This window comes from Scyliorhinus torazame, chromosome 14 (assembly GCF_047496885.1).
Source record: "Scyliorhinus torazame isolate Kashiwa2021f chromosome 14, sScyTor2.1, whole genome shotgun sequence".
NCBI lineage: Eukaryota > Metazoa > Chordata > Chondrichthyes > Carcharhiniformes > Scyliorhinidae > Scyliorhinus > Scyliorhinus torazame.
This window is the reverse complement of record NC_092720.1, coordinates 144,987,186-145,014,044: the sequence shown is the minus strand read 5'-3', so window position 1 is coordinate 145,014,044 and position 26,859 is coordinate 144,987,186. Positions and strand designations below refer to the sequence as shown.

The 26,859-nt window shown below is 52.8% G+C and overlaps 1 protein-coding gene across 6 annotated transcripts in view; it reads right to left on the bottom strand.

The window, feature by feature from the left end:
• The window catches only part of LOC140390084 (solute carrier organic anion transporter family member 2A1-like), a 578,748-nt gene extending 567,707 nt beyond the window's left edge, over window positions 1–11,041 (bottom strand). For 2 of the 6 annotated variants that reach the window (XR_011934552.1, XR_011934553.1), the window contains exon 1: window positions 10,734–11,041. Coding sequence is in view for 3 of the 6 variants with exons in the window: in XM_072474981.1 (XP_072331082.1) it covers window positions 10,734–10,790 (57 nt within the window). In the remaining 3 variants the exon portion in view is untranslated. The remainder of the gene's footprint in view (window positions 1–10,733) is intronic. The other 4 variants (XM_072474978.1, XM_072474982.1, XM_072474981.1 and 1 more) reach the window with 3 other exon arrangements.
• Between the last annotated feature and the right edge of the window lie 15,818 nt (window positions 11,042–26,859).

Below are 26,859 nucleotides of genomic sequence, written 5' to 3'. Positions count from 1 at the left end.
CATCTTACCGCAGCTCGTCAGAATAGGTATGAGATATACCTTTTGAACAATCCACGTCTGACATTTAAACACTGCACCACTATCAATCCAGCTTGTTTTCTTAGTGGTCTCCCTGTCCATGAAGACGCACCTGGCCACGACTGTTTAGCCTTGATTCAGGAAACTACCACAATAAAGGGCGATTTGAGTGACATTTCGTCAGAACAACCTGACATGATTATGTGTGGTCAAATATCCCACCGGGGTTTAGTTAATGACCTACTGCAGGCCCTCCTTATGCCCGCGCAGATTTCCGTTATTAAATGCGCTGCCTACACGAATGGTACAACCCCAGTTGACGTTGGTAATGAACGAGCAGATTGTGCAGCGCGAACAGCCGCGCAAATTCAGCAAGTGATGGTGCCTAAGATGTTAAGTCAGACTAAACGATCTACTATAAATATGTCTGCTTCTGACAAGTCAATGCCAACCATCCAAGACGTCATAAGGTTACAGGACGCTCCTGAGAGTGATAAACAAATGTGGAAACGGTTAGGTTGTACATATGATTCTGTTTCCTCTTTATGGACCACGCCTGCACATCAGACTTGTATGTCTGATGTGCTGGCTTTATGGGTCATTGAATGTGTACACTTTGCAACTCATTGTGGGGCTCGAGGGACTAGTGATTTGTTGCTGGACACTTGGTGGCACCCTAAAATTCAGGGGTTGGCCCAAAGTATCAGTAATCGATGTTTGATTTGTCAGCAATATAACACCGGAAAAGGTATCCCTTGTGGGAAGGGGCAAACCACGTTGCCCAGTGGTCCCTTTGAGACGCTCCAAATGGATTACATTGAGTTGGAAAGGTGTCAATGTTATAAATATGTTTTGGTCATTGTGGATGTGTTCAGCAGATGGGTTGAGGCGTATCCGACTATCGATAATAAAGCTGCTACTGTGGTTAAAGTCTTGATGAGGGAAATCATTCCCCGGTACGGTATACCAGCTCAGTTAAGTTCTGATAATGGGCCTCATTTTATTGGACAAATTAACAAGGAGTTTTGCTCCCAGTTGGGCATACGCCAGCAGTTACACTATGCTTACAGACCGCAGGCGGCCGGGTTGGTTGAGAGACACAATCAGACCCTCAAAACTAAATTGGCTAAATTAAGAGCAGACACGGGACTGACATGGCTTAAGTTGCTCCCCGTTGCCCTCTTCCAGCTGCGGGTTACACCTGCGGGACCGGCCCGGCTCTCTCCCGCCGAGATTCTTTATGGCAGGCCTCTTGGAACTCCCTGGAGCCTGCAGGTTCCCAGACTGGTTCAGTTTCATCAGATGACTGAAGAAATGACCACCTATGTTCTAGCCCTCACGCAAGTGCTCAAGGAACTCCATGGCCAGGTCCGCGCGGCTCACCAGCCATTGCCCCCAGTACCTAGCTCACTTTCAGTCCAGCCCGGTAGTTATGTCATGGTCAAAAATTGGACTAGGAAGAGGTCGGAGCCGCGATGGGACGGGCCCTTCCAAGTTCTCCTTACCACCCCCACAGCAGTTAAAGTGGAGGGGCGAAGTGCTTGGGTCCACCTACATCACTGTAAATTGAGTCCATCTCCACTACTGTAAAAGGTCGGATACTAACCTGCCTCCCTTCTCCAGTGCTATTTTACAGGTGTGGAGCATGATGGAGTGGCTACGCATCGTCTGTCTGATATTTGGCCTCACTTCGCTTGGCGTGTTATTGGCGATGGACATGGAAAAGGGGAATATTATGTATCCGTGTAGCCCCAACCAATCTACAAGGTTACATCACCTCTGCAAAGGTGATGTTCTTCGCTGCCCCCATATACGAGGACATGGTATCGACTCATGGAAGGTCATCAAAGTTAAGGAGAATGCAGGAGTCATGAAGCAGTTGCACCGGTCCCGGCGATGGGAAGGGAACATTATATGGACATTGCCTTGTTTTCGGAATACATGTAAATTCGATTTTGGATGTGTTAAGAGTGGTACAATAAAGGTAAAATCAGGCTGTCAGAAGAGTGTAGGAAGAGGCTATGAGAAAGAGAAAGGGACTAGAGAGAGGACGGGGCGTATGAGAAGGGAAGTACAGCTAGAACGTAGGTTACCGGGAGATACACTTAAGTTAATTAAAGGCCAAACTGAGGAAAACCCGGGTAGTATGAATCTCTTCTACCAGATTTACCACCGCTTGTATGGCCAGGGACGGGCTGTCTGCTACCCAAACCCCGCAGCGGTGTCTAGGTTATTTTCTGTTTCACCGCTTTGGGGCACTCCCCAAACGGTGGTTCATTGTCAGCATTCCGAGCCACTGCCCGAGCAAGTCACTCTTCCTTACGATCCGGGTTCAGCACCACCGGCTATTTGCCTTCCCCTTCCTCGGGATAATTCCCATTCACAGTACGATAGGCTGCGACGGTGGAGGGCGTACATACCTAGCCACTTCACTCCCAATAGGGATTCCCGGTCGTACGAGAATTGCTTCAGCAGTGAAGGATATGGCTGTTTGCTGGTAGAGGTGGACACAAATATAACATGTCTGTTTCCCACCTGTACGGACAGGAGGTGCCATATCACCCAGGCGTCTGGCCAATGCGTTTGTTACAACACCACTTGCGTTCCATTGAACGCCGGCCTCCAGCTCCTCTGTGGCTGGGCGAATGTCTCTCATATCACTGTTGGGAATAGGGCTTTCCGCATTGCTGGGCGGCCCGAATGGGCATTTCAAAGTTGGATAAACTGGGCTACTGGGGGGTCCTTACGCAACCGATATGCTGATTGTGATGCTAGTCTCCACACGGAGCAAGGATACTACTTTTTATTTAATGGCACAGCGACCAACGTTTTGTCACCCCCATTTCCCCGCCGAATTGCTATAGGGACTCTAGTCCCTACCACAGTCCCCTGCCCTTCGGCGTGGAACCTGCATAATCAGTTAGCACGCCGGGCAGTCTCGGCTGAATTTTGCGAGAACTGGAAAAAACCTCAGGTTCTCGCACCCAACCGGGGCCACTCAGCCGGGTGGGGCATTCTGAGCGTATTGACACTGGGAGGTGTGGGGGGGTTCCTTGGCTGTCAGTGATCGGAATTATTTTATTTGCGGCCTTACCATCTTGGGAAATGAAACCTTGGGAGCCCTCGGGGCAATAACCAAGGAGTTGTCTCAGCTACGGTTGTTTGCAATGCAGAACCGGTATGCTCTTGACTATCTTCTGGCCCGTGAGGGTGGGGTATGCGCCATAGTGCAGGGCAAGTGTATCATGGGAGTTCAGGACTTGACCGCTAACATCACTAAATTTATGGATCGCATACGGGATCACTTGGACGGGATGCAGGATCCTGGCTCTTGGGGTAACTGGGGATTTGGAGGATGGAAGGACTGGTTGATAAATATGGCCATGTATCTAGTGGTAGCTATCGGCTGCATCTTTGTGGGCCTGGCCATCCTTAAATGTGTGATGGGTAGAATGCGGGGTGCACTGGATCAGATCACCGCCCCAATCACCGCAAAAAAAAATTTAACTGTTAAAATCCATGAGGGTGAGGCAGATGAAGACAGGAATTGGAAATGCAGCGACGGATCTTTTTAGATGAGGAACCGTAGCTATGGATTGGATAGTTCGGTTATCATGGAATGATAAAAGGAGGGAATGACGAATGTGATATAAAATAGTTACTTTAGAGATATTAGTTAATGTAATGTAGAAATAAGCCACTTTGATTCTGGCAGGTAGAGACAAAGGGATTTGAGACCGCATGGAAAAAGCAGGAAGAGGTGTGTCTATGAGAGTGATGCTGCATTGATAGGGGCCGGAGAAAGGGATTGGAAGTGAGCCAATCAGAATAGATCAAACAAGTCAGGAGGGACATAGGATGACCTATGGGTGTCGAGTATGTGAAACTTGATGCCATTTGAATGTATGAGTACATTTTTGTATCACAGAGTACTCTTTGTCTGGGACCTTCACTTAGTTCCCGGGACTGCAGATAGCAACATGTTGTCTGTATCACTGTGGACTAGGTAGCTTGCAAGCTGAATAAAATAACTTCTTTTTACTTGCAAATCCATCTCGACTTTTATTGAGGCCAGACTGACGGAGAAAGAAATTTGGAAAGCAACACTCGCACTGTGTCTTGCTCTAGGGCTCAGAAGGGAAGGGGAAAGAATAGAAAAGCAATCATGATAGGAGACTCAATGGTTAGGGGAATAGATAGGAGATTCTGTGGACGCGAGCGAGACTCCCAGAAGGTATTTTGCCTCCCGGGATCCAGGGCCAGGGATGTCTCGGATCGTGTCTTCAGGATCCTTAAGGGGGAGGGGGAGCAGCCAGAAGTCGTGGTCCACATTGATACCAACGACATAGGTAGGAATAGGGGTAATAAACGAGTTTAGAGAGTTAGGCTGGAAGTTAAAAGCAAGGACAGACAGAGTTGTCATCTCTGGTTTGTTGCCGGTGCCACGTGATAGCGAGGCTAGGAATAGGGAGAAAGTGCAGCTGAACACGTGGCTGCAGGAATGGTGTAGAAGGGAGGGCTTCAGGTATTTGGATAATTGGAGCGCATTCTGGGAAAGGTGGGACCTGTACAAGCAGGACTGGTTGCATCCGAACCAGAGGGGCACAAATATCCTGGGAGGGAGGTTTTCTAGTACTCTTCGGGAGGGTTTAAACTAATTTGGCAGGGGAATTGTAGTCCAGCAACTAAGGTAGCCGATGTTCAGGACATCAAAGCGTGCAGTGAGGCAGTGGGGAAGGTAACACTGATGAAGGAGAGTACTTGCAGGCACGGAGATGGGTTGAAGTGTGTATACTTCAAAGCAAGAAGCATCAGGAATAAGGTGGGTGAACTTAAGGCATGGATCGTTACTTGGTACTACGATGTGGTGGCCATCACGGAAACTTGGATAGAAGAGGGGCAGAAATGGTTGTTGGAGGCTCCTGGGTTATAGATGTTTCAATAAGATTGGAGGGTGGTAAAAGAGGTGGAGGGGTTGCATTGTTAATTAGAGATAGTATAACAGCTGCAGAAAGGCAGTTCAAGGAGGATCTGTCTACTGAGGTCGTATGGGTTGAAGTCAGAAATAGGAAAGGAGCAGTCACCTTGTTGGGAGTTTTCTATAGTCCCCCCAATTGCAGCAGAGATATGGAGGAACAGATTGGGAAACAGATTTTGGAAAGGTGCAGAAGTCACAGGGTAGTAGTAATGGGTGACTTCAACTTCCCAAATGTTGAGTGGAAACACTTTAGATCAAATAGTTGGGATAGGGTGGTGTTTGTGCAATGTGTCCAGGAAGCTTTGCTAACACAGTATGTAGATTGTCCGACCAGAGGGGAGGCAATATTGGATTTGGTACTTGGTAATGAACCAGGGCAAGTGATAGATTTGTTAGTGGGGGAGCATATTGGAGACAGTGAACACAATTCTGTGATTTTCACTTTAGTAATGGAGAGGGATAGGTGCGTGCAACAGGGCAAGGTTTACAATTGGGGAAAGGGTAAATACGATGCTGTCAGACAAGAACTGAAGTGCATAAGTTGGGAACATAGGCTGGCAGGGAAGGACACGATTGAAATGTGGAACTTGTTCAAGGAACAGATACTACGTGTCCTTGAGATTCAGAAGGGCCCAGAGGGGCAATTTCTTCACTCAGAGGGTAGTGAGTGTCTGGAATGGGCTGCCAGAGGTAGTAGTAGAGGCAGGTACAATTGTGTCTTTTAAAAAACATTTAGATAGTTACATGGGTAAGATGGGTATAGAGGGTTATGGGCCAAGTGCGGGCAACTGGGACTAGCTTAATGGTAAAAACTGGGCGGCATGGACTGGTTGGGCCGAAGGGCCTGTTTCCATGCTGTAAACTTCTATGATTCTATATGTATGTCCCTGTCAGGCAGGGAAGAGATGGTTGAGTGAGAGAACCATGGTTGACAAGAGAGGTTGAATGTCTTGTTAAGAGGAAGAAGGATATTTATGTAAGGCTGAGGAAACAAGGTAGCCAGGAGGGAACTGAAGAAAGGGATTAGGAGAGCTAAGAGAGGGCATGAAAAATATTTGGCGGGTAGGATTAAGGAAAACCCCAAGGCCTTTTACACATATGTGAGAAATATGAGAATGACTAGAGCGAGGGTAGGTCCGATCAAGGACAGTAGCGGGAAATTGTGTATGGAGTCTGAAGAGATAGGAGGGGTCTTGAACGAGTACTTTTCTGCAGTATTTACGAATGAGAGGGGCCATATTGTTGGAGAGGACCGTGTGAAACAGACTGGTAAGCTCCAGGAGATACTTGTTAGGAAGGAAGATGTGTTGGTCATTTTGAAAAACTTGAGGATAGACAAGTCCCCCGGGCCAGACGGGATATATCCAAGGATTCTATGGGAAGCAAGAGATGAAATTGCAGAGCCGTTGGCAATGATCTTTTCGTCCTCGCTGTCAACAGGGGTGGTACCAGGGGATTGGAGAGTGGCGAATGTCGTGCCCCTCTTCAAAAAAGGGAATCGGAATAACCCTGGGAATTACAGGCCAGTTAGTCTTACTTCGGTGGTAGGCAAAGTAATGGAAAGGGTACTGAGGGATAGGATTTCTGAGCATCTGGAAAGACACTGCTTGATTAGGGATAGTCAGCACGGATTTGTGAGGGGTAGGTCTTGCCTCACAAGTCTTATTGAACTCTTTGAGGAGGTGATCAAGCACATGGGTGAAGGTAAAGCAGTGGATGTAGTGTACATGAATTTTAGTAAGGCATTTGCTAAGGTTCCCCATGGTAGGCTTCTGTAGAAAGTAAGGAGGCATGGGATCGTGGGAAATTTGGCCAGTTGGCTAACGAACTGGCTAACCGATAGAAGTCAGAGCGTGGTGGTGGATGGGAAATATTCAGCCTGGAGCCCAGTTGCCAGTGGCGTACCGCAGGGATCAGTTCTGGGTCCTCATTAATGACTTAGATAAGGGAGCTAATCATAGAATTATTATCATAACATTTTCAGTGCAAAAGGAGGCCATTTGGCCCATTGAGTCTGCACCAGCCCTTACAAAGAGCAACCCACTCAAGCCCAAACCCAATCCCCGCAATCCAGCAAACCCCACTTAACGTTTTTGGACACCTTTTTGGACACGAAGGGCAATTTAGCATGGCCAATCCACCTAACCCGCACATCTTTGGACTGTGGGAGGAAATCGGAGCACCCAGAGGAAACCCACGCACACACGGGGAGAACATGCAGACTCCACACAGTCAGTGACCCAGCCGGGAATCGAACTTGGGACCCTGGAGCTGTGAAGCAATTGTGCTAACCACTATGCTACCATGCTGCCCTAGTTAAAGGGTGGGTCAGTAAATTTGCAGAAGATACGAAGATTGGTGGAGTTGTGGATCGTGAGGAGGGTGTTGTCGGCTACAAAGAGACATTGATAGGATGCAGAGCTGGGCTGAGAAGTGGCAGATGGAGTTTAACCCTGAAAAGTGTGAGGTTGTCCATTTTGGAAGGACAAATATGAATGCGGAATTCAGGGTTAACGGTCGGGTTCTTGGCAATGTGGAGGAGCAGAGAGATCTTGGGGTCTATGTTCATAGATCTTTGAAAGTTGTCACTCAAGTGGACAGAGCTGTGCAGAAGGCCTATGGTGGGCTAGCAGAGGGATTGAATTTAAGAGCCGTGAGGTGGCGATGCAGCTGTACAAAACCTTGGTGAGGCAAAATTTGGAGTTCTGTGCGCAGTTCTGGTCGCCTCATTTTAGAAAGGGTGTGGAAGCTTTGGAAATGGTGCAAAGGAGATTTACCAGGATGCTGCCTGGAATGGATAGTAAGTCTTACGAGGAAAGGATGAGGGTGCTAGACTTTTTCTCATTAGAACAGAGAAGGATGAGGGGTGACTTGATAGAGGTTTATAAGATGATCAAGAGAATAGATAGAGTAGGCAGTCAGAGACTTTTTCTCCGGGTGGAACAAACCATTACAAAGGGACATAAGTTTAAGGTGAATGGTGGAAGATATAGGGGGGATGTCAGAGGTAGGTTCTTTACCCAGAGAGTAGTGGGGGCGTGGAATGCACTGCCTGTGGAAGTAGTTGAGTCAGAAACATGAGACCTTCAAGCGGCTATTGGATAGGTACATGGATTACGGTAGAATGCTGGGGTGTAGATTAATTTGTTCTTAATCTAGGACAAAAGTTTGGCACAACATCGTGGGCCAAAGGCCTGTTCTGTGCTGTATTTTTCTATGTTCTATGTCGCGATCGCGGGTCCTAGAACTTGGCTGGTTGATATGCTGCAATTGGTCGCAGAGGCCGGTCCAAAAGAGGCAGATCTCTCGGTTTGCAGTTCTTCATATTTCCCTGGGGTTTCATGCGCTATGTGGCGGTCCTAGCTCCAGATCCAATGGATCGATACGATTTTGATCACCCTCATTGATCCTGGCCAATTAGGGGGCGGATACCTCAATGGCTGGGCAAGTGGTAAGGGTAAGTGGCGCCGGTTAGTCTGCTACTGTTGCCGTTCCTTGGCTCAAAGTTTTATTGTCCATGGGAAATGGTGATTGACCTTTAATAGGTGCAAGTTTCTGTCAGGTCTAGCTTCTTTGCACAATACACAGAGGCTGTGCACTTGTTTGTGCCCCAAATTGACCACAATTCCCATGGTCCCTTGCAGGTGGCCATTTTAGATTGCTACACCAGCAAAACTAAAGAGCTGGTTATTGACTCCAGGAAGCAAAGTACTGTCACATCCCTGTCAGCATTAACGGGGCCGAGGTGGAGATGGTTAGCAGTATCAAATTCCTAGGGGTGCACATCTCCAAAAATCTGTCCTGGTCCACCCACGTTGACGCTACCACCAAGAAAGCACAACAGCGCTTATACATCCTCAGAAAATTTGGCATGTCCAGATTAACTCTTACCAACTTTTACAGATGCACCATAGAAAGCATCCTATCTGGCTGCATCACAGCCTGGTATGGCAACTGCTCGGCCCAAGACCGCAAGGAACTTCAGAGAGTAGTGAACACAGCCCAGTCCATCACACGTACCTGCCTCCCATCCATTGACTCCATCTACATTTCCCGCTGCCTGGGGTAAGCGGGCAATATAATCAAAGACCCCTCCCACCCTGCTTACTCACTCTTCCAACTTCTTTCATCGGGCAAGAGATACAAAAGTCGAAGAACACTCACGAACAGACTCAAAAACTTCTTCTTCCCCGCTGGTACCCGACTCCTAAAAGAACCCGCTTATGGACTGACCTCATTCACACTACACCCCTTTATGCTTGACCCGTGTTGCTCTTTTATTTGTATTTTCTTTTATTTTATTTTCATGTACTTAATGATCTGTTGAGCTGCTCGCAGAAAAATATTTTTCACTGTACCTTGGTACATGTGACAGTAAACAAATCCAATCCAAGATGGGTTTTTACAACAATGGACAATAGTTACATGGTCATCATTAGACTTTTAATTCCAGATTTTTATTGAAATAAAATGTCACCATCTGCAGTGGTGGGATTTGAACTTGGGTTACTCTGGGTCTCTGATTTACTAGTCCAGTGACAATACCACTAATCCACTGCCTCCCAACCAGCACCAGCAGGGCAGCATGGTAGCACAGTGTTTAGCACTGTTGCTTCAAAGCACCAGGGTTCCATGTTCGATTCCCGCTTGGGTCATTGTCTGTGGGGAGTCTGCACGTTCTCCCCGTGTCTGCGTGGGTTTCCTCCAGGTGCTCCTGTTTCCTCCCACATGTCCCGAAAGACGTGCTTGTTTTGTGAATTGGACATTCTGAATTCTCCGTCAGTGAAAATGAAATGAAATGAAAATCGCTTATTGTCACGAGTAGGCTTCAATGAAGTTACTGTGAAAAGCCCCTAGTCGCCACATTCCGGCACCTGTTCAGGGAGGCTGGTACGGGAATTAAACCATGCTGCTGGCCTGCTTTGGTCTGCTTTAAAAGCCAGCGATTTAGCCCAGTGAGCTAAACTCAGTGCACCCAAACAGGTGCAAGAGTGTGGTGACTAGGGGATTTTCACAGTAACTTCACTGCAGTGTTGATGTAAGCCTATTTGTGACACTAATAAAGATTATAATTATTATAAAGCAGCTGAGATTAAATGTCCCATTGGGAATAACAAGCCAGGGAGAAATTAAGTGTAAATGTAAGGGGGGGGGGGCGTCAGACATTAGGGGTCAGGTCCGGGCTGGTGGGCAGGGTCACACGCGTATATCGAGGGGGGCGGTCCATGTGGGTGTGGGGGTCCCCTGGGAGCTGGGGGGGGGGGGGGGGGGCTGCTGGCCTCAGCCACGGTGATCTAACTAGTTACTCTGGAGTTAGAGTGATTTTATTTCTTCTAACTCTTTCAGAGTAACTTTGAGTGTGACATTGGCACAACGATCTGAAGTTACTGATGTGGATGCTTCCCAGTACAGCACAATTGTTCAGAGGAAGTTAGCGATTCTGACAATTCCCCCTAAACCCTGATGGACTCCCCACGCCCCAGATGCAGACGCTATGGAATGAGGAAGTTCAGGAGCTGCGGGCTGGCTTTCAGTGCAGGCGGCACTTTCAATTGCAGTAACTGAATTTGAGCCGAGGGTTATTTACACGTGAAATTCTGCCAGGGTTGCGTCAATTTGGTTGATTTGGGGTGACTTGCTCTAAAAAGGACAACGTGCAGCGGAAACGCTCAGTCACTTTGTAGACATGCTGTGACAGGTGTGAACAGGCTGGGGAAGAAAGCGCTCAGTCCCTCACCTTGATATTATTGAAAGTCCAGATCCGACATTTCAGCCGCGGTTTGACTTGGTCCATCCTCTGCAGCTTCGCCTCTATCTCAACACAAAGACCGAGAGCAAAACTTGCCCCAAGTGGCTCCAAGAGTGCGTGTGAGCGGGAGAACTGGTCCCGGAGCTGCAGCCTCTGACTGACTGGCTGCAGCTCAGCCCTTTATAGTCGCTCATCCAATTGTGTACGTCATGTTCAACAACACTCAGCGTCTGTCCAAGTTTTCCTCAGAATTAGACAGCAAAATACATAATGGAGCACAGATTCATTCACAGTTGGTTCAAGATAAATCTTGTTTAACTCCTGATTTGATTTTTGGTGGGATAACAGAGATAGAGGGTTGGTGAGGTGAATGGATTTGCTGTGCTTGTTAATGGGGTACAACAAAATGTTTCTTATCAAAGTTAAAGCCAACCGAATACGTGGGACGGTGTCAGCAGGGATACAAAATTGGTTGAGTGACAGGAAGCAGAGAGCGTGATTCAAAAGCAAAATACTGGGAATGTTGGGAATCTGAAATAAAGGCTGGAATTCTACAGCCGTTCGCTGGCAGCGGATTGTCGCGTCCCAACGGAAGTGCTCGCCCACCCGCTGGTTTCACAATACCATGAGGTGGATTCAGTGGGAAATACCAATGACAGGCGGGATCAGAGAATCCCACCACCAGTGAACGGGACACTGCCTCTCGCTACAGAGAAACACGTGGCTGGGAATCGGACAATCCCACCGCCAGGGACACCTCAGGTGGGATTCTCCGACCCCCTACTAGGTCGGAGAATTGCTGGGGGCCGGTGTGAATCCCGTCCTGATGCCAGCTGGCAAATTCTCCAGCGCCGTTTTTTTTGGCGGGTGCAGGGATCACGTCGCGCCGGTCGGGGGACATTGGCAGTGCCCCCCCCCCGCGCGGTGATTCTCCGGACCCCGATGGGCCAAGCTGTTCCGGCCCTGGGGTGGCCCCCACAATTACCGAGCCCACGATCGGAGCCCAGCAATCTGTGGGTGGGCCTGTGCTGTGGATGCACTCTTTCCCTCCGCGCCGGCCTCTGTAAAGCTCCGCGATGGCCAGTGCGGAGAAGAAACCCCCTGCGCATCCACAAGGATCATGCCAGGAGTTCTGCGCATGCGCCAGAACATGCTGGTGCTCCCGCGCATGTGCCAACTCCAGCGCCGGCCTAGCCCACGGAAGTGTGGAGGATTCCGCAACTTCCAGGCGGCTCGACGCCGGAGTGGTTCATGCCGCTCTTTGGCGCCGGTACGGCCCGCCTGCAGGTTGGGGGAGAAACCCGGCCCACCTCTCACTACCGAGAAACACGGGCGGGATTCTCCATTTTAGTCCCCATGCTGGCGGGAAAACTAGCGGCAACCACTCCGATGTCAACAGCCCCCGAAAGTGAGGAATTCTCTGAGTTTTCGGGGGCTAGGTGGACGTCGAAGGGCCGGTGCGAGTTCGCGCAAGTGCTGAATCGTGAGAATCGGCGTGACATGCTGGTCCCTGGGCCTGCTGCAAATCTCCGGCCCGGATGGACCGAGGTCCCATCAAAGTAGATCAAAGTAAATCACAGTGTTATGGGCGAGGTGTTTCCAGAACCCCAAAATGTATCATGAAGTTCAACCAACCTCTCCCTTTAATGTGTTTGTTGCTTTTCCGAGCACACGGCTTTTTCCCTAGCTGTGAGATTACAATTATGGACACGTGGGTTTTTAAACACAAAACACTGTTTATTCCATGAACTCAACTTAACATCTTAAATAAACATTGGATCTCTTAACAGCCCTTACTTCAAAGATAACTCCGAAAATATTGCAACAGTAAATAATTCCTCAAAATGTTCCTTCAAACATCCAAGAAACTTAACACCTTTAAACAGAATCACATCAGGTTAACGGCTTTACTAGTATGAGTTTAAATCACCCAAATGATCCAGAGATAGTCTTTCATGACAGAGATCCAGCTCACTGCAAACACAGACACTGCCAAGCTCTTTTCAAACTGCAAAACTGCAGCTCTCTGGAAACACACAGCCACACACAAGCTGCTTTTCCAAACTGAAACCTCAAAAATGGCTGACCTAAAGCCCAGCTCTACCCACTCTCTGACATCACTGTTTTCTTAAAGGTACATTGCTTAAACACCATGTCTTAAAGGTACTCTCACATGACAACAGTAAAGTGCCAGGGAGGTTGGGGTGGTGTGCCGGGTAGGGGACTGGGAGAGCCGCAGAAGGGGCCGGCAGTGCTGGGGGGGGGGGTGCCGGGGAGGGGACCGGGTGGGTGGGGTGGGGGTTGCCAGGTGGGGGACCGGGAATGCCGGGGAGGGGATCGGGGGTGCGGGGGATGGGATGGGGCCGGGTGGGGGGAGGTATGGGTGCCGGGGGGGGTGGGGTGGGGTTACCGGGGAGGGGACCGGGACTGCAGAGGAGGGGACCGGGGGGGTGGGGTGGGGGTGCTGGGGAGGGTACCCGGGGGGGGGGGGTGCCTGGGAGTGTCGGGGAGGGAAGGGGGGGAAGAGTGCTGGGGAGGGGACTGGGATTGCCAGGGAGGTGACCGGGAGTGCCGGTGAGGGGATCGGGGAGGGTGGGGGGTGGGGAGTGCCGGTGAAGGGATGGGGGGCGTCGGTGAGGGGATCAGGTGGGGAAGGGCGTGTCAGGGAGGGGGCCGGGGGTGCCGGTGAGGGGAGGGGGCCGGGAGTGCCGGTGAGGGGATCAGGGGGGGTTGGGGTGGGGTGGGGAGTGCCGGTGAGGGGACCGGGGGTGTCGATGAGGGGATCGGGGGTACCAGGGAGGGGACCGGGGGGCCGGGGAGGGGAGTGCCGTGGAGGGAACCTGGAGTGTCAGGGAGGGGACCAGGGTGGGGAGTGCCGGGGAGGGGACAGGGTGGGTGGGTTGGGGGGTGCAGGGGAGGGGGCCGGGTGGTTGGGGTGGGGACTGGGAGTGCTGGGGAGGGTACCGGGAGTGCCGGGGAAGGGACCGGGAGTGCCACAGAGGGGACTGGTGGGGTAGGGTGGGGCTGCCATGGAGGGGACCGGGGGGGTGTGGTGAGTGCCGGTGAGGGGATCAGGGGGGTGAGGTGGGGGGTGCCGGTGAGGGGTTTGGGGGTGCCAGGGGGGGGGACCAGGGCGGTGGGGTGTGGTGCAGAGTGCCGGGGAGGAGACCGTGGGGAGGTGATCGTTGGAGGGTGGGGGGTTGCCAGGGAGGAGACCGGGAGTGCCGGTGAGAGGACCCGGGGAGGGGGGGGGGTGTTGAGCTGGGCTGGGGGATGCGGGGAGGGGATCGGGGGGGGTGGGGTGGGGAGTAGTGCAATGGAGGGGATCAGGGGTGCCGGTGAGGGGTTTGTTGAGGGGGTGGGGCTGCCGGGGAGGGGATCGTGGGGAGGGTGGGGTTGCCCGGGAGGGAACCAGGGATGGAGTTGGGGTGGGGTGGGAGATGCGAGGAGGGGATCGGGGGGGGTTAGGGAGTGCCGGTGAGGGAATCGGTGGGGGGGGGGGGTTAGGGAGTGCCGTGGAGGGGATCGGTGGGATGGGGAGGGGAGTGCCGGGGAGGGGATCGGGGGGGGGGGGGGGGGGGTTGGGGATCGGTGGGATGGGGAGGGGAGTGCCGGGGAGGGGATCAGGGGGGGGTTAGGGAGTGCTGGGGAGGGGATCGGGGGGCGGGGTTAGGGAGTGCCGGGGGGATGGGGAGGGGAGTGCCGGGGAGGGGATCGGTGGGGGGTGGGGGTTAAGGAGTGCCGGGGAGGGGATCGGGGGGGGAGGGGGTTAGGGAGTGCCGGTGAGGGGATCGGGGGGGGGGGGTTAGAGAGTGCCGTGGAGGAGATTCAGAGGGGGGGGGGTTAGGGAGTGCTGGGGAGGGAATCGGGGGGGGGGGGGAGGGAGGGAGGTAACGAGTGCTGGGGAGAGGATCGGGGGGGCGGTTAGGGAGTGCCGGGGAGGGGATCGGGGAGTGCCAGGGAGGGGATCGGGAGGATGGAGAGGGAAGTGCCGGGGAGGGGATCGGGAGGTTGTCCTGGCAAGGTGCCAGCTGGCAACAGTGGGCACTGGTTGCAGGAGGAGACTCAGAATGAGGCTGGAAACTGTCCTCCATATCTGCCACCTGATGGCGCACCTGGCACCGCGTTTGACTGGGGATGGGCACCCTCTCCCTGTGGCCATCAAGGTGACAGTGGCCCTGAACATTTATGCCACGGGGTCATTCCAATCGCAGAATGGGGACCTCTCTGGCATCTCCCAGGCGTCAGTGCACCGGTCCATCCGTGCAGTGGCGGACGCCCTGTATGACATCACGGACCGCTACATCCAGTTCCCTGTGGACTGTGCCCACCAGAATTCCCGGGCAGCGTTTCGCTGCCGTGGCCAGGATTCCCATGGTCCAAGGTGCGATTGATGGGGTGCACGTCGCACTGCGGCCACCAGCGGATAACAGGGCCGTGTTCATGAACAGGAAGGGCTCCTACTCCATGAACATGCTGAAGGGCTGGTTGCTGGTCGACAAGGGTTGCCCGTTGCGACCGTGGTTGATGACGCCGATACGGAGGCCACGGACCGACGGGGCGAACCGCTACAACGATGACCATTGAGGTGTGGTCGAGAGGTGCTTTGGGCTACTGAAGATGCACTTCAGGTGCCTGGACCGCTCTGGAGGGGCCCTCCAGTACCCGTCAGAGCGGGTTGGCCGTATCGTTGTGGTCTGCTGCGTCCTGCACAATATAGCCCAGCAGTGGGGCGATGTGCTGGAGGCAGAGGAGGGGGAAGCGGGAGCAACATGGTGAAGGGCAGGCCTCCCCAGATGAGGAGGATGTGGAGGGGGGGTGCAATGTACGGGACAGACGGGCTGGACAGGGACAGTAGGCTGCCCACCAATACCGGCTGGGCCAGCGGGCACGGGAGGAGATGATAGCCACATGGTTCACAGACTCGAGGGGGGTTGCTGAGCATGGGCACAGACAGGACAGTACGGCACCACCCCGCCATCCTCACCCTGCCCACCACCAACCACCCTCACCCGGCCCACCACCAACTACACTCACCCTGCCCACCACCGCATCACCCGCATGCACACCACCCCATCATTCCACATTCACCTGCGAAACAACGGGTAGGGCTCACACGATCGCCAGTGGAAGCGGGTCTATTACACGGCAGGGAGGATGATGACAACCCGCTCTGCGATAAGCTCCGGGCTCTACATCGTGAGACATTGTCTGATTCATGGCCACAGTAACACCCTCCACCTGGGAGGTCTCTGAATGCGGCCTGGACACTGCGGCGCATGGACCCGTCATCTGCCCGGGGGCGGGGTAGCGAGGGCGACATGGGGTGTTGGGGGGCACATGCCACACTCATCCGAGCTTGACATCCTATCACCCCTCACACAAACTGGCGCTCACCTCACACCCCACCCCCGCAAGCATTGGACAGAGCACAGAGGCAGCTTCTGTTGCTGCGAAAGTGATTTTAATTACAAACAATTCATGCACGTGCCCTAGCCCCTATACCTAGTCTGTGCCCTGCACACGTGCCAACTTACTCCATGTCTAATTTTCTGGCCTTACAGGCCCTATGACTACATTTAGGTGGTTCACCAGACGGTACAGCAGAACTGGAGGCAGACACCTGTGATTCCTGCCCTGTGACTAGACCCTTTAGCGGCCATTTCCTGGGGTGGCCTGGCTTGGATGGGCCAGACTGCGCATCGGGTGACCGAGATGGTGTGCTGCCAGCCTGTTCTGCCCGTTGCCCACCAGATGCACCTGGGAGGGAGGGGGGGGGGGGGGGGAGTCTGAGGTGTTGCGTTGTTCCGGGACCTCCCCTGCAGGGGGACCCGGAATGAGCCCCAGCACCTCCTCCTCCCACTACGTGCGATGGCCCCCGGGGCTCTCCATGGGTCAGGGTTGCGAACGGATCCAGCACCTAACGCACATGTTCCTGTGAGGAAGAAAGATAAATACGGCAATTTTCGGGAACCTTGGATGACGAATGATATTGTAGGCCTCGTCAAAAAGAAAAAGGAGGCATTTGTCAGGGCTAAAAGGCTGGGAACAGACAAAGCCTGTGTGGCATATAAGGAAAGTAGGAAGGAACTTAAGCAGGGAGTCAGGAGGGCTAGAAGGGGTCATGAAAAGTCATTGGCAAATAGGGTTAAGGAAAATCCCAAGGCTTTTTACACTTACATAAAAAGCAAGAGGGTAGCCAGGGAAAGGGTTGGCCCACTGAAGGATAGGCAAGGGAATCTATGTGTGGAGCCAGAGGAAATGGGCGAGGTACTAAATGAATACTTTGCATCAGTATTCACCAAAGAGAAGGAATTGGTAGATGTTGAGTCTGGAGAAGGGGGTGTAGATAGCCTGGGTCACATTGTGATCCAAAAAGACGAGGTGTTGGGTGTCTTAAAAAATATTAAGGTAGATAAGTCCCCAGGGCCGGATGGGATCTACCCCAGAATACTGAAGGAGGCTGGAGAGGAAATTGCTGAGGCCTTGACAGAAATCTTTGGATCCTCGCTGTCTTCAGGGGATGTCCCGGAGGACTGGAGAATAGCCAATGTTGTTCCTCTGTTTAAGAAGGGTGGCAGGGATAATCCCGGGAACTACAGGCCGGTGAGCCATACTTCAGTGGTAGGGAAATTACTGGAGAGAATTCTTCGAGACAGGATCTACTCCCATTTGGAAGCAAATGGACGTATTAGTGAGAGGCAGCACGGTTTTGTGAAGGGGAGGTCGTGTCTCACTAACTTGATAGAGTTTTTCGAGGAGGTCACTAAGATGATTGATGCAGGTAGGGCAGTAGATGTTGTCTATATGGACTTCAGTAAGGCCTTTGACAAGGTCCCTCATGGTAGACTAGTACAAAAGGTGAAGTCACACGGGATCAGGGGTGAACTGGCAAGGTGGATACAGAACTGGCTAGGCCATAGAAGGCAGAGGGTAGCAATGGAGGGATGCTTTTCTAATTGGAGGGCTGTGACCAGTGGTGTTCCACAGGGATCAGTGCTGGGACCTTTGCTCTTTGTAGTATATATAAATGATTTGGAGGAAAATGTAACTGGTCTGATTAGTAAGTTTGCAGACGACACAAAGGTTGGTGGAATTGCGGATAGCGATGAGGACTGTCTGAGGATACAGCAGGATTTAGATTGTCTGGAGACTTGGGCGGAGAGATGGCAGATGGAGTTTAACCTGGACAAATGTGAGGTAATGCATTTTGGAAGGGCTAATGCAGGTAGGGAATATACAGTGAATGGTAGAACCCTCAAGAGTATTGAAAGTCAAAGAGATCTAGGAGTACAGGTCCACAGATCACTGAAAGGGGCTACACAGGTGGAGAAGGTAGTCAAGAAGGCATACGGCATGCTTGTCTTCATTGGCCGGGGCATTGAGTATAAGAATTGGCAAGTCATGTTGCAGCTGTATAGAACCTTAGTTAGGCCACACTTGGAGTATAGTGTTCAATTCTGGTCGCCACACTACCAGAAGGATGTGGAGGCTTTAGAGAGGGTGCAGAAGAGATTTACCAGAATGTTGCCTGGTATGGAGGGCATAAGCTATGAGGAGCGATTGAATAAACTCGGTTTGTTCTCACTGGAACGAAGGAGGTTGAGGGGCGACCTGATAGAGGTATACAAAATTATGAGGGGCATAGACAGAGTGGATAGTCAGAGGCTTTTCCCCAGGGTAGAGGGGTCAATTACTAGGGGGCATAGGTTTAAGGTGAGAGGGGCAAAGTTTAGAGTAGATGTACGAGGCAAGTTTTTTACGCAGAGGGTAGTGGGTGCCTGGAACTCACTACCGGAGGAGGTAGTGGAGGCAGGGACGATAGGGACATTTAAGGGGCATCTTGACAAATATATGAATAGGATGGGAATAGAAGGATACGGACCCAGGAAGTGTAGAAGATTGTAGTTTAGTCGGGCAGTATGGTCGGCACGGGCTTGGAGGGCCGAAGGGCCTGTTCCTGTGCTGTACATTTCTTTGTTCTTTGTTCTTTGTTCTTTGCACCCCCGGCACCTGGCGCTGCCAGTCCTGGAGGCCCGTCCTGGTATCAAAAAGGGTCTGCAGGTTTGCAGCCATGGAGCTCAGGGAGTTAGCCATCCCTGTCTGTGTCTGGACGACGCCGGCCAGCACCTGGGCAATGGCGCCGGAGCCCTCAGTGATGGCCTGTTGGGACTGCGCCGTGGCCTGCTGAGACTGGGCCACGCCGTCGGCTCTGGCTCATGGCTTCCTGTGACAGGGCATCAATGTCCTGGGCCACGGATGCCGCCTGCACGGAAAGCCCCAGGCCTTGCATACTGTGACCCATGTCTGACACCGTCGCACCCATTGCCTCCACCGTGGATGCCACCCATGCAGTTTCGGCCTAGGTAGCATGCAAGACCGGTACCATTCCCTGCTCCTGCACGCGGGTGGACTCCTCCACCTGTGTCTGTAGCTGCTGCAAGCCGGGCGTCACCCCCTCCACTTGTCCCAGGGTCCCTGACTGCACCGGGTCTGTGAGTGGGTATAGGAACTCGGGACCCATCTGGGCAGCAGCTAGTTGCTGGGGCTGGTCGGCTCTCTGACCGTCCGGCCCCTCGCTGCTCCTACCTCCACCTACTGTACCGGGACGGCTGTGTGCTGCTCACCAGTGAGTGTACCAGAAGCCTCATCGCTAAAGTGTCTAAACCGAGGTGAGTGCCTCTGCGATGGGGGAGGGTGTAGGAGACAGCAGTGGTGTTCCGTGAATGTCCTCATCAGGCCAGAAGTCCGGGGTCCCCTGGGATGGTGAGTCCTGTCCGTCCATCTGCCTTTGGGTATTCTTGGGGGATGTGTCGTGTCTCTCGGTGTCCTGGGTGGATGTGTCCTGTTTCTTAGTGTCCTGGGTGGATGTGTCGTGTCTCTTGGTGCCCTGGGTGGATGTGTCCTGTTTCTCGGTGTCCTGGGTGGATGTGGCCTGTTTCTCGGTGTCCTGGGTGGATGTTTCCTGTTTCTCGGTGTCCTGGGTGGATGTGTCCTGTTTCTCAGTGTCCTGGGTGGATGTGTCCTGTTTCTCACTGTCCTGGGTGGATGTGTCCTGTGTCGGTGTCCTGTGTGGATGTGTCCGTGTCTCAGTGTCCTGGGTGGATGTGTCCTGTATCAGTGCCCTGGGTGGATGTGTCCGTGTCTCAGTGTCCTGGGTGGATGTGTCCTGTGTCTCAGTGTCCTGGGTGGATGTGGCCTGTTTCTCACTGTCCTGGGTGGATGTGGCCTGTTTCTCAGTGTCTTGGGTGGATGTGGCCTGTTTCTCAGTGTCCTGGGTGGATGTGTCCTGTGTCTCGGTGTCCTGGGTGGATGTGGCCTGTTTCTCGGTGTCCTGGGTGGATGTGTCCTGTTTCTCACTGTCCTGGGTGGATGTGGCCTGTTTCTCAGTGTCTTGGGTGGATGTGGCCTGTTTCTCAGTGTCCTGGGTGGATGTGGCCTGTTTCTCAGTGTCCTGGGTGGATGTGTCCTGTTTCTCAGTGTCCTGGGTGGATGTGGCCTGTTTCTCAGTGTCCTGGGTGGATGTGTCCTGTTTCTCACTGTCCTGGGTGGATGTGGCCTGTTTCTCAGTGTCTTGGGTGGATGTGGCCTGTTTCTCAGTGTCCTGGGTGGATGTGTCCTGTTTCTCAGTGTCCTGGGTGGATGTGTCCTGTGTCTCGAAGTCCTGGGTGGATGTGTCCTGTTTCTCAGTGTCCTGGGTGGATGTATCCTGTTTCTCAGTGTCCTGGGTGGATGTATCCTGTTTCTCAGTGTCTTGGGTGGATGTGTCCTGTTTCTCAGTGTCCTGGGTGGATGTGGCCTGTTTCTCAGTGTCCTGGGTGGATGTGGCCTGTTTCTCAGTGTCCTGGGTGGATGTGTCCTGTTTCTCAGTGCCCTGGGTGGATGTGCCCTGTCTCTCGGTGTCTTGGGTGGATGTGTCCTGTTTCTCAGTGTCCTGGGTGGATGTGTCCTGTCTCTCGGTGTCTTGGGTGGATGTGTCCTGTTTCTCGGTGTCCTGGGTGGATGTGTCCTGTTTCTTAGTGTCCTGGGTGGATGTGTCGTGTCTCTTGGTGCCCTGGGTGGATGTGTCCTGTTTCTCGGTGTCCTGGGTGGATGTGGCCTGTTTCTCGGTGTCCTGGGTGGATGTTTCCTGTTTCTCGGTGTCCTGGGTGGATGTGTCCTGTTTCTCAGTGTCCTGGGTGGATGTGTCCTGTTTCTCACTGTCCTGGGTGGATGTGTCCTGTGTCGGTGTCCTGTGTGGATGTGTCCGTGTCTCAGTGTCCTGGGTGGATGTGTCCTGTATCAGTGCCCTGGGTGGATGTGTCCGTGTCTCAGTGTCCTGGGTGGATGTGTCCTGTGTCTCAGTGTCCTGGGTGGATGTGGCCTGTTTCTCACTGTCCTGGGTGGATGTGGCCTGTTTCTCAGTGTCTTGGGTGGATGTGGCCTGTTTCTCAGTGTCCTGGGTGGATGTGTCCTGTGTCTCGGTGTCCTGGGTGGATGTGGCCTGTTTCTCGGTGTCCTGGGTGGATGTGTCCTGTTTCTCACTGTCCTGGGTGGATGTGGCCTGTTTCTCAGTGTCTTGGGTGGATGTGGCCTGTTTCTCAGTGTCCTGGGTGGATGTGGCCTGTTTCTCAGTGTCCTGGGTGGATGTGTCCTGTTTCTCAGTGTCCTGGGTGGATGTGGCCTGTTTCTCAGTGTCCTGGGTGGATGTGTCCTGTTTCTCACTGTCCTGGGTGGATGTGGCCTGTTTCTCAGTGTCTTGGGTGGATGTGGCCTGTTTCTCAGTGTCCTGGGTGGATGTGTCCTGTTTCTCAGTGTCCTGGGTGGATGTGTCCTGTGTCTCGAAGTCCTGGGTGGATGTGTCCTGTTTCTCAGTGTCCTGGGTGGATGTATCCTGTTTCTCAGTGTCCTGGGTGGATGTATCCTGTTTCTCAGTGTCTTGGGTGGATGTGTCCTGTTTCTCAGTGTCCTGGGTGGATGTGGCCTGTTTCTCAGTGTCCTGGGTGGATGTGGCCTGTTTCTCAGTGTCCTGGGTGGATGTGTCCTGTTTCTCAGTGCCCTGGGTGGATGTGCCCTGTCTCTCGGTGTCTTGGGTGGATGTGTCCTGTTTCTCAGTGTCCTGGGTGGATGTGTCCTGTCTCTCGGTGTCTTGGGTGGATGTGTCCTGTTTCTCGGTGTCCTGGGTGGATGTGTCCTGTCTCTCGGTGTCTTGGGTGGATGTGTCCTGTTTCTCAGTGTCCTGGGTGGATGTGTCCTGTTTCTCAGTGTCCTGGGTGGATGTGTCCTGTGTCTCAGTGTCCTGGGTGGATGTGTCCTGTTTCTCAGTGTCCTGGGTGGATGTGTCCTGTTTCTCAGTGTCCTGGGTGGATGTGTCCTGTTTCTCGGTGTCCTGGGTGGATGTGTCCTGTTTCTCGGTGTCCTTGGTGGATGTGTCCTGTTTCTCGGTGTCCTGGGTGGATGTGTCCTGTTTCTCAGTGTCCTGGGTGGATGTGTCCTGTCTCTCGGTGTCTTGGGTGGATGTGTCCTGTTTCTCAGTGTCCTGGGTGGATGTGTCCTGTTTCTCGGTGTCCTGGGTGGATGTGTCCTGTGTCTTGGTGTCTTGGGTGGATGTGTCCTGTCTCTCGGTGTCTTGGGTGGATGTGTCCTGTTTCTCAGTGTCCTGGGTGGATGTGTCCTGTTTCTCGGTGTCCTGGGTGGATGTGTCCTGTGTCTCGGTGTCTTGGGTGGATGTGTCCTGTTTCTCAGTGTCCTGGGTGGATGTGGCCTGTTTCTCAGTGTCCTGGGTGGATGTGTCCTGTGTCTCAGTGTCCTGGGTGGATGTGTCCTGTTTCTCGGTGTCCTGGGTGGATGTGTCCTGTGTCTCGGTGTCTTGGGTGGATGTGTCCTGTCTCTCGGTGTCTTGGGTGGATGTGTTCTGTGTCTCGGTGTCCTGGGTGATGTGTCCTGTCTCTCAGTGTCCTGGGTGAATATGGCCTGTTTCTCAGTGTCCTGGGTGGATGTGTCCTGTGTCTCGGTGTCCTGGGTGGATGTGTCCTGTCTCTCAGTGTCCTGGGTGGATGTGTCCTGTGTCTCGGTGTCCTGGGTGGATGTGTCCTGTCTCTCGGTGTCCTGGGTGATGTGTCCTGTTTCTCAGTGTCCTGGGTGGATATGGCCTGTTTCTCAGTGTCCTGGGTGGATGTGTCCTGTGTCTCGGTGTCCTGGGTGATGTGTCCTGTTTCTCAGTGTCCTGGGTGGATGTGTCCTGTGTCTCGGTGTCCTGGGTGATGTGTCCTGTTTCTCAGTGTCCTGGGTGGATGTGTCCTGTTTCTCAGTGTCCTGGGTGGATGTGTCCTGTCTTTCAGTGTCCTGGGTGGATGTGTCCTGTGTCTCGGTCCTGGGTGGATGTGTCCTGTCTCTCGGTGTCTTGGGTGGATGTGTCCTGTGTCTTGTGGTCCTGGGTGGATGTGTTCTGTCTCTCAGTGTCCTGGGTGGATGTGTCCTGTGTCGGTGTCCTGGGTGGATGTGTCCTGTTTGTCAGTGTCCTGGGTGGATGTGTCCTGTGTCTCAGTGTCCTGGGTGGATGTGTCCTGTGTCTCAGTGTCCTGGGTGGATGTGTCCTGTTTCTCAGTGTCGTGGGTGGATGTGTCCTGTTTCTCAGTGTCCTGGGTGGATGTGGCCTGTTTCTCAGTGTCGTGGGTGGATGTGTCCTGTTTGTCAGTGTCCTGGGTGGATGTGGCCTGTTTCTCAGTGTCCTGGGTGGATGTGGCCTGTTTCTCAGTGTCGTGGGTGGATGTGTCCTGTCTCTCGTTGTCCTGGGTGGATGTGTCCTGTCTCTCGGTGTCCTGGGTGGATGTGTCCTGTGTCTCAGTGTCCTGGGTGGATGTGTCCTGTGTCTTGGTGTCCTGGGTGGATGTGTCCTGTGTCTCAGTGTCCTGGGTGGATGTGTCCTGTGTCTTGGTGTCCTGAGTGGATGTGTCCTGTGTCTCAGTGCCCTGGGTGGATGTGTCCTGTGTCTTGGTGTCCTGAGTGGATGTGTCCTGTGTCTCAGTGTCCTGGGTGGATGTGTCCTGTGTCTTGGTGTCCTGGGTGGATGTGTCCTGTTTCTCAGTGTCCTGGGTGGATGTGTCCTGTGTTGGTGTCCTGGGTGGATATGTCCTGTTTGTCAGTGTCCTGGGTGGATGTGTCCTGTGTCGGTGTCCTGAGTGGATGTGTCCTGTTTGTCAGTGTCCTGGGTGGATGTGTCGTGTGTCTCAGTGTGCTGGGTGGATGTGTCCTGTTTCTCAGTGTCCTGGGTGGATGTGTCCTGTGTCTTGGTGTCCTGAGTGGATGTGTCCTGTGTCTCAGTGTCCTGGGTGGATGTGTCCTGTGTCTTGGTGTCCTGGGTGGATATGTCCTGTTTGTCAGTGTCCTGGGTGGATGTGTCCTGTGTCGGTGTCCTGAGTGGATGTGTCCTGTTTGTCAGTGTCCTGGGTGGATGTGTCCAGTTTCTCAGTGTCCTGGGTGGATGTGTCCTGTTTGTCAGTGTCCTGGGTGGATGTGTCGTGTGTCTCAGTGTCCTGGGTGGATGTGTCCTGTTTCTCAGTGTCCTGGGTGGATGTGTCCTGTGTCTTGGTGTCCTGTGTGGATGTATTCAGTCTCTCGGTGTCCTGAGTGGATGTGTCCTGTGTCTCAGTGTCCTGGGTGGATGTGTCCTGTGTCTCAGTGTCCTGGTGGATGTGTCCTGTTTCTCAGTGCCCTGGGTGGATGTGTCCTGTATCAGTGCCCTGGGTGGATGTGTCCTGTTTCTTAGTGTCCTGGGTGGATGTGTCCTGTGTCTCAGTGTCCTGGGTGGATGTGTCCTGTGTCTCAGTGTCCTGGGTGGATGTGTCCTGTTTCTCAGTGTCCTGGGTGGATGTGTCCTGTTTCTCAGTGTCCTGGGTGGATGTGTCCTGTTTCTCAGTGTCCTGGGTGGATGTGTCCTGTTTCTCAGAGTCCTGGGTGGATGTGTCCTGTGTCTCAGTGTCCTGGGTGGATGTGTCCTGTTTCTCAGTGTCCTGGGTGGATGTGTCCTGTGTCTCAGTGTCCTGGGTGGATGTGCCCTGTTTCTCAGTGTCCTGGGTGGATGTGTCCTGTGTCGGTGTCCTGAGTGGATGTGTCCTGTTTGTCAGTGTCCTGAGTGGATGTGTCGTGTGTCTCAGTGTAATGGGTGGATGTGTCCTGTGTCTCAGTGTCCTGGGTGGATGTGTCCTGTCTCAGTGTTAGAGCCCAGTTAGTCACCAGTTAGAGACCACGCACTATAAAGACAGGGGGCATCAGAATTCCCGCTCATTCGAGCTGCAGCCTCCTAGTAGGATAGAGCTTACAGCTTGCAGCACAGATCTTCACCATGTGCTGAGTGCATAGACTGGTTAGGACAGGCATAGGTCTTTCGTTCAATTTAATATCGTGTTAACCCACAGTGAAAGTATGTTCAACAGTTTCTGACTTAATAAAATAGTGTTTTATTAATGTGTGTTCCACGGATCCAGAGCACACAACACATCATGATACCAGGAGTTAAAGGGATATTAGAACTTCTTAGACCTACCTGCAAGTGATCTGCCTTCCACCAGCATACCGTCATCCTGCAAAATGGACAGCGTCTGCCGCCGCTCCGCACCACCGGTAACCTAGGGGCCAACTGGAAGATATTCAAACAACGCTTCCAGCTCTACCTTGAAGCCACAGAACGGGAGGATGCCTCGGACACCAGGAAGATCGCTCTCTTCCTGTCCACGGCCGGGGACCATGCCATCCACATTTTCAATTCTCTCACCTTTGCGGATGATGAAGATACAACAAAGTTCAAGACGGTCCTCCTCAAGTTTGACACTCACTGCAGCGTAGAGGTGAATGAAAGTTTAAAGTGCTACGTGTTCCAACAGCGTTTGCAGGGTAAGGATGAACCTTTCCAGCCCTTTCTCACCCACCTCCGCATCCTTGCGCAGTCCTGTAGCTACGGGCCCACCTCCGATGATACATGACCAGATCGTTTTCGGTGTTCAGCCGGATGCGGTCAAGGTAGCTAACATCACAGCTATGAAAACACTAGAGGACAAGAAGGCGGTCCTCCGATTTCTCGGCATGGTCAATTTTTTAGGGAAATTGATCCCTAACCTCGCATCTCATACCACAGCTCTCAGGAACCTGGTCAGGAACATAGAACATAGAACATTACAGCGCAGTACAGGCCCTTCGGCTCTCGATGTTGCGCCGGCCTGTGAAACCACTCTAAAGCCCATCTACACTATTCCCTTATCGTCCATAGAACATAGAACGATACAGCACAGTACCGGCCCTTCGGCCCACGATGTTGCACTGAAACAAAAGCCATCTAACCTACACTATGCCAGTATCATCCATATGTCTATCCAATGGCCATTTGAATGCCCTTAGTGTTGGCGAGTCCACTACTGTTGCAGGCAGGGCATTCCACGCCCTTACTACTCTCTGAGTAAAGAACCTACCTCTGACATCTGTCTTATATCTATCTCCCCTCAATTTAAAGTTATGTCCCCTCGTGCTAGACATCACCATCTGAAGAAGAAAGCTCTCACTGTCCACCCTATCTAACCCCCTGATCATCTTGTATGCCTCAAATAAGTCACCTCTTAACCTTCTCTCTAACGAAAACAGCCTCAAGTCCCTCAGCCTTTCCTCATAAGATCTTCCCTCCATACCAGGCAACATTCTGGTAAATCTCCTCTGCACTCTTTCCAATGTTTCCACATCCTTCCTATAATGCGGCGACCAGAATTGCACGCAATACTCCAAATGCGGCCGCACCAGAGAAGACGACTGACTTCCAATGGCTCCCTGCCCACGAGCGCGAATGGAGAGAACTCAAAACAAAATTGACCACGACCCCGGTCTTAGCTTTCTTTGATCCAGCAAAGGAGACCAAATTTCAACCGTGCCAACCAATCCAGCATCGCTCCTTCAACGTGATGAGGCCTCATCATGGGCCCCCGTTGCATATGCGTCACGTGCCATGACCCCCACGGAGCAGCGCTACGTGCAGATAGAAAAGGAGTGCCTGGGCCTTCTGACCGGTGTGGTTAAGTTTCACGATTCTGTCTACGGACTTCCTCAATTCACCGTCGAGACCAACCATCGCTCGCTGGTCAATATAATACAG